Source organism: Bombina bombina, chromosome 1 (genome assembly GCF_027579735.1).
Source record: "Bombina bombina isolate aBomBom1 chromosome 1, aBomBom1.pri, whole genome shotgun sequence".
NCBI classification, from domain to species: domain Eukaryota; kingdom Metazoa; phylum Chordata; class Amphibia; order Anura; family Bombinatoridae; genus Bombina; species Bombina bombina.
In genome coordinates this window covers 1,186,484,224-1,186,502,318 of record NC_069499.1, presented here as the reverse complement: position 1 = coordinate 1,186,502,318, position 18,095 = coordinate 1,186,484,224, and the positions used below count along the sequence as shown (strand labels likewise).

The 18,095-nt window shown below is 40.7% G+C and overlaps 1 protein-coding gene across 2 annotated transcripts in view; it reads right to left on the bottom strand.

The window, feature by feature from the left end:
- The window catches only part of EFTUD2 (elongation factor Tu GTP binding domain containing 2), an 84,398-nt gene that overhangs the window by 8,089 nt on the left and 58,214 nt on the right, over nucleotides 1–18,095 (bottom strand). For both annotated transcript variants that reach the window (XM_053699914.1, XM_053699922.1), the window contains exons 21-27: nucleotides 5,217–5,303; nucleotides 3,634–3,760; nucleotides 3,296–3,383; nucleotides 3,077–3,195; nucleotides 2,839–2,933; nucleotides 2,609–2,762; nucleotides 2,380–2,487 (exon numbers count right to left, since the gene is read on the bottom strand). In XM_053699914.1, the coding sequence (XP_053555889.1) occupies nucleotides 2,380–2,487; nucleotides 2,609–2,762; nucleotides 2,839–2,933; nucleotides 3,077–3,195; nucleotides 3,296–3,383; nucleotides 3,634–3,760; nucleotides 5,217–5,303 (778 nt within the window). The remainder of the gene's footprint in view (nucleotides 1–2,379; nucleotides 2,488–2,608; nucleotides 2,763–2,838; nucleotides 2,934–3,076; nucleotides 3,196–3,295; nucleotides 3,384–3,633; nucleotides 3,761–5,216; nucleotides 5,304–18,095) is intronic.

The window sequence follows — 18,095 nt, the reverse complement described above, 5'->3', positions numbered from 1 at the left end:
ATTACTAATATATATATATATATATATACATACACACAGTGGATATAAAAAGTCTACAAACCCCTGTTAAAATGTCAGGTTTCTGTGATGTAAAAAAATGAGACAAAGATAAATCATTTCAGAACTTTTTCCACATTTAATGTGACCTATAAACTCTACAACTTGATTGAAAAGCAAACAAACTTCTAGGTGGAGGGAAGTAAAAATAAAAAACTGAAATAATATGGTTGCATAAGTGTGCACACTTATAACTGGGAAAGTAGCCGTGTTTAGAATTGAGCAATCGCATTCAAAATCATGTTAAATAGGAGTCAGTACACACCTGCCATCATTTAAAATGCCTCTGATTAACCCCAAATAAAGTTCAGCTGTTCTAGTAGGTCTTTCCTGACATTTTGTTAGTCGCATCCTACAGCAAAAGCCATGGTTCGCAGAGAGCTTCCAAAGCATCAGAGGGATCTCATTGTTAAAAGGTATCAGTCAGGAGAAGGGTACAAAAGAATTTTGAAGGCATTAGATATACCATGGAACACAGTGAAGACAGTCATCATCAAGTGGAGAAAATATGGCGCAACAGTGACATTACCAAGAACTGGACATCCCTCCAAAATTGATGAAAAGACGAGAAGAAAACTGGTCTGGGAGGCTGCCAAGAGGCCTACAGCAACATTAAAGGAGCAGCAGGAATATCTGGCAAGTACATTGCTGTGTGGTGACAACAATAGCCCGTATTCTTCATATGTCTGGGCTATGGGGTAGAGTGGCAAGACGGAAGCCTTTTCTTACAAAAAAAACATCCAAGCCCAGCTAAATTTTGCAAAAACACATCTGAAGTCTCCCAAAAGCATGTCGCAAAAGGTGTTCTGGTTTGATGAAACCAAGATTAAACTTTTTGGCCATAATTCCAAAAGATATATTTCTGCGCAAAAACAACAATGCATATAACCAAAAGAACACCATACTCACAGTGAAGCATTTTGGTGGCAGCATCATGCTTTGGGTCTGTTTTTCTTCAGCTGAAACTGGGGCCTTAGTTAAGGTAGAGGGAATTATGAACAGTTCCAAATACCAGACAATATTGGCACAAAACCTTCAGGCTTTTGCTAGAAAGCTGAACATGAAGAGGAACTTCATCTTTATGCATGACAACGCCCAAAGCATACATCTAAATCAACAAAGGAATGGCTTCACCAGAAGAAGATTAAAGTTTTGGAATAGCCCAGTCAGAGCCCAGACCTGAATCCAATCGAAAATCTGTGGGGTGATCTTAAGTGGGCTGTGCACAAGAGATGCCCTCATAATCTGACAGATTTGGAGTGTTTTTGCAAAGAGTAGGCAAATCTTGCCAAGTCAAGATGTGCCATGCTGAAAAACTCATACCCAAAAAGACTGAGTGCTGTAATAAAATCAAAGGGTGCTTCAACAAAGTATTAGTTTAAGGGTGTGCACACTTATGCAACCATATTATTATTATTTTTTTATATCTACTTCCCTCCACCTAAAAGATTGGCAATCGAGTTGTACAGTTTATAGGTCACATTAAAGCTTGAAAAAGATCTGAAATGATTTATCTTTGTCTCATTTTTTTATATCACAGAAACATGACATTTTAACAGGGGTGTGTAGACTTCTTATATCCACTGTATGTATGTATGTGTATATATATATATATATATATATATATATCTTAAAAAACAATGTTTTGGGGGCCTAAGTATTGGCATTTGAGCATTGCACTCATTACATTGCACTGTGGTTTCAATTAGCAGTAAGTTATTTCATATACAAAATTACACCTAAAGGTCCAATATCCATACATTGCAAACAGTGCAGCTGGTACAAGCCATTGTAAACACATCAAGAAGAAACCAATTTCACAGTACACTATCCCTTAAAGGGTTTAAAGGCAGACACTACCTTGTACGGCGTCTGTAGTTAAGGGGTTAAATTGAATACATTTTGCAATACACTTCCATTAGTAAAAATGCTTCTAATAAAAGTTATTACTAGTTTGCCGTGGCATACGCACATATGCTGTGAGAGTCTGTGCACTAGTATTCAAATACCAAACTTTCTCAGAGTCAGCAAAGGCTTGTATGACACAAATCTTCACAGATGCAATACATATCACCACCATCTATCTTCGCAAGCCCTAACAGCATATGTGCGTATTCTGCTGAAAAACAATAGAACATTTTACTAGAAGGATTTTTGCTAATAGAAGTATATTGTAAAAATACTTCTATTTAAAATTTAAATGCATTTATGCACATTTCAGTTTTGATATTTCTCTTTATGTTTGACTACATCATCAAAATTCATAATTGAAAAACTGGGGTCCTTTTCCGTAAAATTTCTCAAAACAAGATGTACACTTACCTTCCTACGTCTTGTCTTTATCATAAACTCTCGGGCAAGGTGTGGTGCTGGCTGTGGTTCCAATGGCCTGATTATTATACTCTTATCTAGGGGATCTCCAGGCACAATCTGCAAGGAAAAAACATACCAAACTATAGGAGCTGTTCAGTAGGTACATATACAGATATTCAGCTAGGGCCAGCTGTAGACTTGAGATACTGAAGTCCAACAGTTTAGCTCCTTTCTGTACCTGCCAGTGATGGAAGACTGAAAGTGAGAAAGCCTGCCCTTGGGTGTGTGTGCGCAGGTCAGTCTCAAACCCAAATGAGTCAATAGCCGGGATGAAAGCTTTGATTGTATACAGAGGAGACCCAGGTATTGGAGCATCTTGGGTGACGTGGCCTCTAGGAGGAGAGATCTGAAGTTAAACTCTGAGAAGAGTGGTGAAAGAAAAAATTAAGAGGAACCTTGGGTACTCACCTCCGCCTGGCAAGAACAGTATATACAGCAGAGACACAGTCAGCAGGAGCTTGAACTTCCACAAAGTAATAAGGTTCCATGAGACGAGGAGTAGCCTGCAGGCGCGAGGACAAAGGTGAAAGAAAGTGAGAAGAGATGGATGACAGAGTGTAGTGAGGAGTAGAGCAAGAATAAAGGGGAACGTTGAAAGGAGCAGAATGAGCGGACAGGTGGGAAGAATAAAGGATTATGTACTCACCATCAAAAAAGCAGAGTATACTACCCTGCGAGCTGTAGGGATAATCTGCCCCCCACCACGGTGCAGCGGCTCCTGGGCAATCACAGCATCCAGTATCTTAAACTTCACGTTCCGGATTACTGAGTTAAGGGAGAGACAGGAGATAAATTCAAAAACAAAAATTAAACAATTATCTTTGAGTTACATCAGCCCTAGCCTCAAAATTTTTTCAATACTCACATTCATCACACAGAGGTCCTTCTCGTGTTCCCCACTGAAATCCTTGTACAATACTGTCCTTAACAGATCCAAGTAGTGCTTTATCGACCTATAATGGAAAAAATTGAAAAGAAACACACATAAGCTCTGATCTATACCCCAACATATATAAATGCCTAGAAATATTTATGGGTGCCGATAAACATCAGCTAAAGAAATGCGTGTATAGAGCAAAACACAACTGCACATATCTGAGCATAAATTAAAAAACAGAACCACACATGTAAATATATATTTTACATGTAGATTTCTACTGCAGTTTCATACAAAGGAGCCTAACGCCATAGATAAACTCATACCTCAGAAGGCAAAGTGTCATCCACAAGGATGTTGGGTCCAGTGGTGTCTGGTCCAAAGGCCCATATAGAACGAGCAGCCAACAAATCCCAATCATACTTGGTCTGGAAAAATTCACCCAGCTTCTTCCTGCAGATGAATAAATAAGTGTGAGAGAAGGGAAGGGGAGAATAAAATGCAAAACTTTCTCAAAATATGGAGGTCTATTTCTCTGTACGTTATACATTTAGGATTATATCTAATTTAAAGCATGTTGGATTTAATCTAAAACAAAATCTTTGATCATAGTTAAAAAAATTAAAATGAACATATAAAAAAAGTATCAATATCTTTCCAGCTATAGCAGGGGCACAAATAGGCATTCTGATTGGCCTGAACGTTATAAAAAAAATAAAAAAATTGTAGGGGCTTTTGAAATCAGGTTGCTGCTGGTGGGTTCTATAAAAATATGAAAACTGGATTATATAAAAACTAAGGCATTTATTAGGAAGCATATAAGAAGAGATTAAGCTATATGCAACAGAGAAAATTCTTACATTTACGGTCCCTTTAAAGGAACAGTGTACTGTAAATTTTTTCCTTTGCATTTCCAATGACTTGTTATTCCAGCTGCAGAGTATAAAATGTATGAGAAGTTTGTGTATATTAAAGAGCCAGTAAACCTAAAAAATAATGTTATATAATTCTGCACATAGTGCAGATTTATATAACATTATATTAGCAGCAGCTTTATAAAACCTAATATTCCCTGTGAATTTTTATAAAAAAATACTGTTTTCCAAACCCACTCTCTGTGTTCTTCTGAGCGGGTCTGTTTTTTACACAGAGCGCATCTGGCCAGCTGTATAGTCACAGCCCGGCCGTGCCATTACACTTAGTGCAACTCGCTCCCGCTGTCAGACAGAGAAGGAGAGAGCTGCACTGAGTGTAATGGCGCGGTCGGGCTGGGCTGTGACTAGATAGCTGGCCAGATGCTCTCTGTGTAAAAGACAGACCCGCTCAGAAGAGCACAGAGAGCGGGTCTGTAAAACATTCACAGGGAATATTAGGTTTTATAAAGCTGCTGCTAATATAATGTTATATAATTCTGCACTATGTGCAGAATTATATAACATTATTTTTTAGGCTTACTGGTCCTTTAAATAGCTTGTTTTGTGCTTTGAAACCACATCCTTTCAAAATAGGTTGAGCTTGAAGGAAAAATCAGATCTCTCTATTTTATCACTTTGTGCATTTTATATCTGTCTGTAAACCAAAACCCAATACTTAGAGAACAATAGAAAATTATCATTTTATTACATATCTCTGCTATAGCCTGCAGGTTTGTCAATAGCCTATACTTTCAGTATAGGTAGAGATAACACAAGCTAAATTAACTATTTCAAATGTCAAAATAAGGGTAAAGGAGCCATTTGTAAACTATAAAAAAGGAGAGGTTAACTGTCACTTTAAGCATATCATGTGTGCTCTCTGATAAAACAGATGTGTTTAACCGTTACATTGTGTAATTAACTTTTTGTCATAGGAATAGCTTGCCAGCTGATTGTATGCTTTCAGTAAACACAGAAGAGTTTAGCAGTTTTACCTATTCCAAGATATCTGTACCACCTCATTCTCAATGTCTTCAGCCAGACCTTTCTCTAGAGGCTCTGCAATCATTGTAATTTTGTTTCTGGGCAATGAAAAAGAATAACATTAGGAGGAAAAAGTAGGGATATTCATCAACTGCACAGAGACAAGGGGTTAAATGGGTGAGAAACTACTAAAGAGAGACAAAAAGAAACCGTGGGACAGAAAAGTAAAGGATAATTATTTTGCAGGAAAACATCAGAAGAAAGTAAGATCGGGGTGTCAGGGAAACAACAAAAGAAACATTAAAACAGAAAGTGGTGTAAGTAATTAGCTATAAAATAAAGGAAAAAGGAAATTTATGCTTACCTGATAAATTTATTTCTTTTTCGATACGATGAGTCCACGGATTTCATCCTTACTTGTGGGATATCGCCTCCTGGCCAGCAGGAGGAAGCAAAGAGCTCCACAGAAGAGCTGTATAAATAGCTTCTCCCTTCCCTCCCAACCCAGTCATTTGAACGAAGTTAGGAAGAGAAAAGGAAAAGCCAAGGAGCAGAGGTGTCTGAAGTTTAACAAAAAGTAAATAACCTGTCTCAAAAGAACAGGGCGGGCCGTGTACTCATCGTATCGAAAAAGAAATAAATTTATCAGGTAAGCATAAATTTGCCGCTCCTTTTCTTTTTCAAGATACGATGAGTCCACGGATTTCATCCTTACTTGTGGGATACAATACCAAAGCTATAGTACACAGATGAAAGGGTAGGGACAAGACAGGGAACCTAAACGGAAGGCACCACTGCTTGAAGAACTTTCCACCCAAAAACAGCCTCAGCTGAAGCCAAAGTATCAAATTTTCAAAGTTTGGAAAAAAGTGTGAAGAGAGGACCAAGTTGCAACCTTGCAATCTGTTCAACAGAAGCATCATTTTTGAATACCCATGAGGAAGCCACAGCCCTAGTGGAATGAGCCGATACCCTCTCAGGAGGATGCTGCCCAGCATTCTCATATGCAAAACGTATGATACTCTTCATCTACAAAGAAAGAGAAGAAGTCGCAGCTTTCTGACCCTTACGTCTACCAGAAAAAACTATAAGCTAAAGAGAGGACTGACAAAAGTCCCTAGTCGCCTGAAGATAAAACTTCAGGGCCCGAACCACATCTAAATTGTGAAGAAGTTTCTCCCCCTGGGAAGAAGGATTAGAATACAAGGAAGGAACAACAATTTCTCGATTAATGTTCCTATCCAAAACGACTTTAGGAAACACTACCTTATTGGAGTGGAAAATAAGGTATAAGGAGTCGCATTGTAGCGCCGAGAGTACTGAGACTCTTCGCGCAGAGAAAATAGCAACCAGAAAAAGAACTTTCCAAGATAATAACTTGATATCTAAGGAATGCATAGGCTCAAACTGAGCCCCTTGAAGCACTTTGAAAACTAGAAGAAGACTCCATGGAGGAGTAACTTGTCTGAACACAGGCCTAATTCTTACCAAGGCCTGACAAAAATGTTGAACATCTGTTACACCTGCTAGACGTTCGTGAAACAAAAATGGATAGAACCGAAATTTTACCTTTTAGGGAACTAGCAGATAAACCCTTCTCCATACCTTCCTGGAGAAAAGACAAAACTCTAGGAATCCTAACTCTACTCCAAAAGTAGCCTTTGGATTCACACCAATAAAAGTATCTACGCCAATTCCTATGGTAGATTTTTCTAGTTACAGGCTTACGAGCCTGAATTAAGGTCTCTATGACTGGATCAGAGAACCTACGCTTGGATAAAATTAAGCGTTCAATCTCCACGCAGTCAGCTTCAGAGAAGCAAGATTTGGATGAAGGAAGGGACCCTGAATGAGAAGGTCCTTCCTCAACGGCAGTCTCCAAGGTGGTAGAGATGCCATCTCTATCAGGTTCGCATACCAAATTCTTTGAGGCCATGCCGGTGCTATGAGTATCACCGACGCCCTCTCCTGTTTGAGTCGGGCAATTACCTGAGGAAGAAGTGCAAATGGAGGAAACAAGTATACTAGATTGAAGTTCCAAGGAACCGTCAGAGCATCTATGAATTCTCAGAAGTTTGGCATTCCGTTGAGATGCCATCAGATCCAACTCCGGCTGTCCCCACTTGAGGATCAGTTTGGAAAACATCTCCCACACTCCCCCGGATGGAACGTCTGTCTGCTCAGGAAATCCGCCTCCCAATTGTCTACTCCCGGGATGTAGATCGCTGACAGGCAACAAGAATGGGTCTCCGCCCATTGATTATTTTGGATACTTCTGTCATCGCTAGGGAACTTCTTGTTCCCCCCTGATGATTGATGGAAGCCACAGAAGTTATATTGTCCGACTGGAACCTGATAAATTTGGCCGCGGCTAACCGAGGCCAGACCAGAAGCGCATTGAGAATCGCTCTCAGTTCTAGAATGTTTATAGGGAGAACTGACTCTAACCGAGTCCAAAGTCCCTGAGCCTTCAGGGAGTTCCAGACAGCTCCCCACCCCAGAAGGCTGGCGTCTGTTGTCACAATTTCCCAAGCCGGCCTGCGAAAGCAGGTTCCCCGGGATAGATGATCCAGAGACAACCACCACTAAAGAGAATCCCTTGCTTCCTGATCTAGAGTTATCAGAGGAGACAGGTCTGTAAAATCCCCGTTCCATTGCCTGAGCATGCTTAGCTGTAGAGGTCTGAGATGGAACCAAGCAAAAGGGATGATATCCATTGTCGCCACCAGCAGCCCTATTACCTCCATACATTGAGCCATCCACTATGGAAAAATCTTTAAAAAAAAAAAAAATGAAAGAGTGTCTTCCATTCCTTCAAATAGGCTACTGGACGCACTAGAGAACACCAGCAGAGTCGGGGGTCGCCCCTGGCAGCTAAAAACCTCCTAAACAAATGGAGGAATTTATCAACTGAGCCTGAGGATTCTCTATCAGATAATCCCGAAGTATCTTCCTCTTTCCTGTAATAGGGAAGAAGCATTTGGGATAGCAACTATTAAATCTATCACCCCTACTGAGGGAAACTAATTCCTCTAATAATGCATACTGCCTCGTTGCAAAAAACAATCATGTAAGAAATGCAACGTAAGAACAAGAGGAAGTGCAGGGCACTGCATGTGGGCCATAACATTATGTGGGACACAGAATTATGTGGCATAGAATGACCAAATTAAAAAAGAAAAACTTCCATTAGTAGGAGAATGTTCAGAAAGGACAGAATCCTTTTTCTAATTTTTTTTTTTAAATCAACACAAAACGTTACTGTCTCTTTAAATTCAAAAGTAACTCATCTGTTGTGTGTTCTCGTTCCATCCTAAGACACAAATGATGGAGCAAGCAAATAAACATTGAACATCTTTAAATAAAGACTAACATATAAAAACTGTTACTGTCGCTTTAAATATAAAAAGTAACTCATTGTGTGTACTTGTCCCATCCAAAGACACAAAAGATGGAGTAAGTAAATAAACAGTGAACATCTTTAAAGAAAGATTAACAGATAAAAACTGATACTGTTACTGTCGCTTTAAATATAAAAAAAGTAACTCATTAATTGTGTATACTTGTCCAATCCTAAGACACAAAAGATGGATTAAGTAAATAAACCTTGAACATCTTTTAATAAAGAATTAACAGGCAAAAACATTACTGTCTCTTTATTATACACAGCAACCTCTTTTCTATTATCGTCGAGTGCTGTCTTCATTCTTGTGTGCTGTCTCTGTATTATAAACAGTAATCCATTTAAGCATTATGTTTGTGAGCTGAGCACATCTTTACAGTTTGTGAGCCTTTCATAAAAAAAATGTATGACCGATAGTAAGACAGGTCCGGAGCGCAGCTGTAGCGCTATCTGGACCCACATGCTGAACGAAATAAGTATGCATTGTACGTGAGAGAGATAGGCCCAGTCAGAAAACTGCTCGAACTCCAAGTAACCGGAAGAGCAAGCCCAGTCAAAGACCCAACGTAGCTCCGCCCTTTGTGGGTGTGATAATCACGTCCCAGAGCCTGAAGCAAAAAGGGAACTGGAAATTGCGCTGCTGTAACAAAGAAAACGGCGCGAAAAAACTAACACACGCACTTCGTGGGCGTAATATACCTGCTCTCCCGGTGGCCATTACTATATATAAATAGACTGCCAGGAGACTACACACTGAACCAGGGGGCTAATCTAAACGGCACATACAACTGAAGTGCTAGTTGAAAAAAAAAAAATACACAAACAGAATTAACATCCTAAACGGTCAGCCCTCACAGATAAAGGGCATTATCCTCAGGTTTTCTTGCCAAATTAAAAAACCCTCAAGCCACTCTCCTAAGCCCCAGTGCCTCTGCAAGCGGTCAAAAAATCCTCCCATAACTGTAATTAGGAGATTTATGTCCTATTAAGGTGCTATACTTTCTCTGACCTGAGTAAAAAAGTTAGCACTTACCTTGAATGCTGTGCGACAGCATGGCAGTCCAGCAGGTTTTCAGAGGTCCTCTTCCTCCCATAGCCCTGTGGACAACGATCAGCCTGAGTTAAAAGTGCTTAGGCTATCTAGAGTAGGGCAGCAAATATGTATAGGAGGCGCAGTGAGAATTATGTCCCACCAGTTCCTATTGCCTTAAAGGGACACTGAACCCAAATTTTTCTTTCAAGATTCAGATAGAGCATATTTTAATCAACTTTCTAATTTACTCCTATTATCAAATTTTCTTCATTCTATTGGTATATTTATTTGAAATGCAAGAATGTAAGTTTAGATGCCGGCCCATTTTTGCTGAACAACCTGGGTTATCCTTGCTGATTGGTGGATAAATTCATCCACCAATAAAAAAAGTGCTCTCCAGAGTTCTGAAACCCCAAAAAAGCTTAGATGCCTTCTTTTCAAATAAAGATAGCAAGAGAATGAAGAACAATTGATAATAGAAGTAAATTAGAAAGTTTCTTAAAATGGCATGCTCTATCTGAATTGTGAAAGAAAAAATTTGGGTTCAGTGTCCCTTTAAAGCCGCCAAATGCTTCTCTTTTTACTGAAGAGAGTGATATGGTCTAGGCTACACCCTAGCACAAAGCAGCACTCAGTGGCACTACTTTAAAAAATAATAAACACTTGATTGAAGAATCTATAACTAACACCTCACTTTGCCTCTTCCTATCACTAACACAGGCAAAGAGAATGACTGGGTTGGGAGGAAAGGGAGGAGCTATTTATACAACTCTGCTGTGGAGCTCTTTGCTTCCTCCTGCTGGCCAGGAGGCAATATCCCACAAGTAAGGATGAAATCCGTGGACTCATTGTATCTTGAAAAAAGAAATAAGTTCAAATAAAGATAAAAAGTAAAACCGTATTAAGTTAAATGAGATTTTCCCCTTGTCTCTGCTTCATACAGGCCATAACTCTCCAACCATGTACTGTGAATTATTATTTTGAAGTGCATGGTATTACAGGCATTCCACTTACGAAATGCTATTATATAAAGTTCCTGTGAAGATTTGGGCCTTAATGCCCCTTTATTAAAGGGACGGGCTAGACAAAATTAAACTCATGATTCAGATAGGGCATTCAATTTTAAACAACTTTCCAATTTACTTTTATCATCAAACTTGCTTTGTTCTCTTGGTATTCTTAGTTAAAAGCTAAACCTAGGTAGGCTCATATGCTAATTTCTAAGCCCTTAAATTCCACCTCTTATCTGAATGCATTTGATAGTTTTTCATAGCTAGAGGGTGTTAGTTAATGTGTGCCATATAGATAAAATTGTGCTCATGCCAGTGGAGTTACTTATGAGAGGGCACTGATTGGGTAAAATGTGAGTATGTCAAAATAGCTGATATAAGGGGACAGTCTGCAAAGGCTTAGATACAACGTAATCACAGAGGTAAAAATGTTATTAATATAACCATGTTGGTTATGCAAAACTGGGGAATGGGTAATAAAAGGGATTATCTATCTTTCTAAATAACAATTCTCGAGTAGACTGTCCCTTTAAACAAATTAGGGGCTACTGTTGTGGTTCACATAGGGAGACTGCAAGCTCTATGAATGCAGTGCTTAAAGGACCAGTCAACAAAGTGCATTTGCATAATCGACAAATGCAATACAATAGCACTTAGTCTGAACTTCAAATGAGAAGTAGATTTTGTTCTGAAAATTTTAAAAGTTATGTCTATTTCCACTCCCTCTGTACCATGTGACTGCCATCAGCCAATCACAAATGCATACACGTTTATTCTGTGAACTCTTGCACATGCTCAGTAGGAGCTAGTGACTCAAAAAGTTAAAATATAAAAAGACTGCACATTTTGTTGATGGAAGTAAATTGGAAAATTGTTTAAAATTGCATGCTTTATACGAATAATGAAAGTTTAATTTTGACTTGAGTGTCCCTTTAAGGGACCTTGGAGACTTGTGCATGAGACAATATTGTACTTTTCCAAAAACTTACTGTTATCGAAACAGCATAGCAAAATGCAAAGGTCAAATAAGCAGGACCCCCAGGTGAGTATTTAATGGGTATCTAAGGGCCACCATAATCAACAAAATCACCAAAACACATCCAGAATTTCTATAAAAGTGTTGGTCCCTCCTATAGCTGCTCCCGAGCAGGCTATAATCGACTATGTTTTGGGATTTTTATGTAGTAAGGACATATGTGCAGTCTGGTCTTGTTTTTGTAAGGAGCAGTGTCTGTTCCTGTGGTCTCTTTAGTAACAAAGCCTGTCTATGTTTTGGATCAGCCAGTGGGTGCTAGACTCAAGTAGGAAGCTTTTGCTAAATAAATATCAGGAAGATTTTCCATCCATGTTTTTCTTTATATTCTGCTACTCAGTATTAGGGATGCACATTTGGATCTTTCATGAAGATCCAAATGCGGAAGTGAGCAGAGGCTCATGCCCTTCAAATATTTTCATAGCCGGATTGATTACTGTAAAAAGATTCCCACACTAAAATCTCTGCAAATCCAGATCTTAGAGATGGGATTCTTTTACAAGAATCAATCCGGCTCTGAAAATATCTGAAGGGCATGAGCCGCTGCATTATTATTATATCTTGATCTAAAGTAATGAATATATTTACTCTTTAAAAATAAAAAAAAACATAATTTATGCTTACCTGATAAATTCCTTTCTTCTGTTGTGTGATCAGTCCACGGGTCATCATTACTTCTGGGATATAACTCCTCCCCAACAGGAAATGCAAGAGGATTCACCCAGCAGAGCTGCATATAGCTCCTCCCCTCTACGTCAGTCCCAGTCATTCGACCAAGAAACAACGAGAAAGGAGTAACCAAGGGTGAAGTGGTGACTGGAGTATAATTTAAAAGATATTTACCTGCCTTAAAACAGGGCGGGCCGTGGACTGATCACACAACAGAAGAAAGGAATTTATCAGGTAAGCATAAATTATGTTTTCTTCTGTTATGTGTGATCAGTCCACGGGTCATCATTACTTCTGGGATACCAATACCAAAGCAAAAGTACACGGATGACGGGAGGGATAAGCAGGCTCATTATACAGAAGGAACCACTGCCTGAAGAACCTTTCTCCCAAAAATAGCCTCCGAAGAAGCAAAAGTGTCAAATTTGTAAAATTTGGAAAAAGTATGAAGCGAAGACCAAGTTGCAGCCTTGCAAATCTGTTCAACAGAGGCCTCATTCTTAAAGGCCCAAGTGGAAGCCACAGCTCTAGTGGAGTGAGCTGTAATTCTTTCAGGAGGCTGCTGTCCAGCAGTCTCATAGGCTAAACGTATTATGCTACGAAGCCAAAAAGAGAGAGAGGTAGCAGAAGCTTTTTGACCTCTCCTCTGTCCAGAGTAAACGACAAACAAGGAAGAAGTTTGGCGAAAATCTTTAGTTGCCTGCAAGTAGAACTTGAGGGCACGAACTACATCCAGATTGTGTAAAAGATGTTCCTTCTTTGAAGAAGGATTTGGACACAAGGATGGGACAACAATCTCTTGATTGATGTTCCTGTTAGTGACTACCTTAGGTAAGAACCCAGGTTTAGTACGCAGAACTACCTTGTCTGAGTGAAAAATCAGATAAGGGGAATCACAATGTAAGGCTGATAACTCAGAGACTCTTCGAGCCGAGGAAATAGCCATTAAAAACAGAACTTTCCAAGATAACATTTTTATATCAATGGAATGAAGGGGTTCAAACGGAACACCCTGTAAAACGTTAAGAACTAAGTTTAAACTCCATGGTGGAGCAACAGCTTTAAACACAGGCTTGATCCTAGCTAAAGCCTGACAAAAGGACTGGACGTCTGGATTTTCTGACAGACGTCTGTGTAACAAGATGGACAGAGCTGAAATCTGTCCTTTTAATGAACTAGCTGATAAACCCTTTTCTAAACCTTCTTGTAGAAAAGACAATATCCTAGCGATCCTAACCTTACTCCAGGAGTAACCTTTGGATTCGCACCAGTATAGGTATTTCCGCCATATTTTATGGTAAATCCTTCTGGTAACAGGCTTCCTAGCCTGAATCAGGGTATCAATAACCGACTCAGAAAAACCACGTTTTGATAAAATCAAGCGTTCAATTTCCAAGCAGTCAGCTTCAGAGAAGTTAGATTTTGATGTTTGAATGGACCCTGTATCAGAAGGTCCTGTCTTAGAGGTAGAGACCAAGGCGGACAGGATGACATGTCCACTAGATCTGCATACCAAGTCCTGCGTGGCCAAGCAGGTGCTATTAGAATTACTGATGCTCTCTCCTGTTTGATTTTGGCAATCAATCGAGGAAGCAGCGGGAAGGGTGGAAACACATAAGCCATCCTGAAGTTCCAAGGTGCTGTCAAAGCATCTATCAGAACTGCTCCCGGATCCCTGGATCTGGACCCGTAGCGAGGAAGTTTGGCGTTCTGGCGAGACGCCATGAGATCTATCTCTGGTTTGCCCCAACGTCGAAGTATTTGGGCAAAGACCTCCGGATGAAGTTCCCACTCCCCCGGATGAAGAGTCTGGCGACTCAAGAAATCCGCCTCCCAGTTCTCCACTCCCGGGATGTGGATTGCTGACAGGTGGCAAGAGTGAGACTCTGCCCAGCGAATTATCTTTGATACTTCCATCATTGCTAGGGAGCTTCTTGTCCCTCCCTGATGGTTGATGTAAGCTACAGTCGTGATGTTGTCCGACTGAAACCTGATGAACCCCCGAGTTATTAACTGGGGCCAAGCCAGAAGGGCATTGAGAACTGCTCTCAATTCCAGAATGTTTATTGGAAGGAGACTCTCCTCCTGATTCCATAGTCCCTGAGCCTTCAGAGAATTCCAGACAGCGCCCCAACCTAGTAGGCTGGCGTCTGTTGTTACAATTGTCCAGTCTGGCCTGCTGAATGGCATCCCCCTGGACAGGTGTGGCCGATGAAGCCACCATAGAAGAGAATTTCTGGTCTCTTGATTCAGATTCAGAGTAGGGGACAAATCTGAGTAATCCCCATTCCACTGACTTAGCATGCATAATTGCAGCGGTCTGAGGTGTAGGCGTGCAAAAGGTACTATGTCCATTGCCGCTACCATTAAGCCGATCACCTCCATGCATTGAGCTACTGACGGGTGTTGAATGGAATGAAGGACGCGGCATGCATTTTGAAGTTTTGTTAACCTGTCTTCTGTCAGGTAAATCTTCATTTCTACAGAATCTATAAGAGTCCCCAAGAATGGAACTCTTGTGAGAGGAAAGAGAGAACTCTTCTTTTCGTTCACTTTCCATCCATGCGACCTTAGAAATGCCAGAACTAACTCTGTATGAGACTTGGCAGTTTGAAAGCTTGAAGCTTGTATTAGAATGTCGTCTAGGTACGGAGCTACCGAAATCCCTCGCGGTCTTAGTACCGCTAGAAGGGCACCCAGAACCTTTGTGAAGATTCTTGGAGCCGTAGCCAATCCGAATGGAAGAGCTACAAACTGGTAGTGCCTGTCTAAGAAGGCAAACCTTAGATACCGGTGATGATCTTTGTGGATCGGTATGTGAAGGTAAGCATCCTTTAAATCCACTGTGGTCATGTACTGACCCTCTTGGATCATGGGTAAGATTGTCCGAATAGTTTCCATTTTGAACGATGGAACTCTTAGGAATTTGTTTAGAGTCTTTAAATCTAAGATTGGCCTGAAAGTTCCCTCTTTTTTGGGAACCACAAACAGGTTTGAGTAGAACCCTTGTCCTTGTTCCGACCACGGAACCGGATGGATCACTCCCATTGTTAACAGATCTTGTACGCAGCGTAGAAACGCTTCTTTCTTTATCTGGTTTGTTGACAACCTTGACAGATGAAATCTCCCTCTTGGGGGAGATAATTTGAAGTCTAGAAGGTATCCCTGAGATATGATCTCTAGTGCCCAGGGATCCTGAACATCTCTTGCCCAGGCCTGGGCGAAGAGAGAGAGTCTGCCCCCTACTAGATCCGGTCCCGGATCGGGGGCTCTCGGTTCATGCTGTCTTTGGGGCAGCAGCAGGTTTCCTGGCCTGCTTGCTTTTGTTCCAGGACTGGTTAGGCTTCCAGCCTTGCCTGTAACGAGCAACAGCTCCTTCCTGTTTTGGTGCAGTGGAGGTTGATGCTGCTCCTGTTTTGAAATTCCGAAAGGGACGAAAATTAGACTGTCTAGCCTTAGCTTTGGCCTTGTCTTGAGGTAGGGCGTGGCCCTTACCTCCCGTAATGTCAGCGATAATTTCTTTCAAACCGGGCCCGAATAAGGACTGCCCCTTGAAAGGTATATTAAGTAATTTGGACTTAGAAGTAACATCAGCTGACCAGGATTTTAGCCACAGTGCCCTGCGTGCCTGTATGGCGAATCCTGAGTTCTTAGCCGTAAGTTTGGTTAAATGTACTACGGCCTCCGAAATGAAAGAATTAGCTAGTTTAAGGACTCTAAGCCTGTCCGTAATGTCGTCTAGCGTAGAGGAACTAAGGTTCTCTTCAAGCGACTCAATCCAAAATGCTGCCGCAGCCGTAATCGGCGCGATACATGCAAGGGGTTGTAATATAAAACCTTGTTGAACAAACATTTTCTTAAGGTAACCCTCTAATTTTTTATCCATTGGATCTGAGAAAGCACAGCTATCCTCCACCGGGATAGTGGTACGCTTAGCTAAAGTAGAAACTGCTCCCTCCACCTTGGGGACCGTTTGCCATAAGTCCCGAGTGGTGGCGTCTATTGGAAACATCTTTCTAAATATTGGAGGGGGTGAGAACGGCACACCGGGTCTATCCCACTCCTTAGTAACAATTTCAGTTAGTCTCTTAGGTATAGGAAAAACGTCAGTACTCGCCGGTACCGCAAAGTATTTATCCAACCTACACAGTTTCTCTGGTATTGCAACAGTGTTACAATCGTTGAGAGCTGCTAAGACCTCCCCTAGTAGTACACGGAGGTTCTCCAATTTAAATTTAAAATTTGAAATATCTGAGTCCAATCTGTTTGGATCAGAACCGTCACCCACAGAATGAAGCTCTCCGTCCTCATGCTCTGCGAGCTGTGACGCAGTATCAGACATGGCCCTAGCATTGTCAGCGCACTCTGTTCTCACCCCAGAGTGATCACGCTTGCCTCTTAGTTCAGGTAATTTAGACAAAACTTCAGTCATAACAGTAGCCATATCTTGTAATGTTATCTGTAATGGCCGCCCAGATGTACTAGGCGCCAAAATATCACGCACCTCCCGGGCGGGAGATGCAGGTACTGTCGCGTGAGGCGAGTTAGTCGGCATAACTCTCCCCTCGCTGTTTGGTGAAATTTGTTCACATTGTACAGATTGACTTTTATTTAAAGTAGCATCAATACAGTTAGTACATAAATTTCTATTGGGCTCCACCTTGGCATTGGAACAAATGACACAGATATCTTCCTCTGAGTCAGACATGTTTAACACACTAGCAAAAAACTTACAACTTGGTTATAATCTTTTTTAGCAAAAAACGTACTGTGCCTCAAAGAGGTACTAACGATTAAATGACAGTTGAAATAATGAACTGAAAAACAGTTATTGCATCAAATTTTAAAACAACACAACTTTTAGCAAAGGTTTGTTCCCATTACTAAAAAACAACACTAATTAAATTTGTACATAAGAAAACAAAACAACGTTTTTTATACACAGTCACTATAAGAATTCTCACAGCTCTGCTGAGAGAATTTACCTCCCTTCAAAGAAGTTTGAAGACCCCTGAGATCTGTCAGAGATGAACCGGATCATGCAGGAAATATAAAAGTAGCTGACTGGAATTTTTTGATGCGTAGCAAAGAGCGCCAAAAACGGCCCCTCCCTCTCCCACACAGCAGTGAAGAGAAACGAAACTGTCACAATTAAAGCAAAAAACTGCCAAGTGGAAAATAATGCCCAAACATTTATTCACACAGTACCTCAGCAATGTAAACGATTCTACATTCCAGCAAAAACGTTAAACATGAGAATAGTTATTAAAAGGATTAGTGACCTTTAACACAGTAGTTCCGGTGAAATACCATCCCCAGAATACTGAAGTGTATACATACATGTCATTTTAACGGTATGGCAGGCTTTTCTCATCAATTCCATTCAGAAAATAAAAACTGCCACATACCTCAATGCAGATTCATCTGCCCGCTGTCCCCTGATCTGAAGCCTTTACCTCCCTCAGATGGTCGAGAACAGCAATATGATCTTAACGACTCCGGTTAAAATCATAGTAAAAAAATCTCTGTCAGATTCTTCCTCAAACTCTGCCAGAGAAGTAATAACACGCTCCGGTGCTATTTTAAAATAACAAACTTTTGATTGAAGTCATAAAAACTAAGTATAATCACCATAGTCCTCTCACACATCCTATCTAGTCGTTGGGTGCAAGAGAATGACTGGGACTGACGTAGAGGGGAGGAGCTATATGCAGCTCTGCTGGGTGAATCCTCTTGCATTTC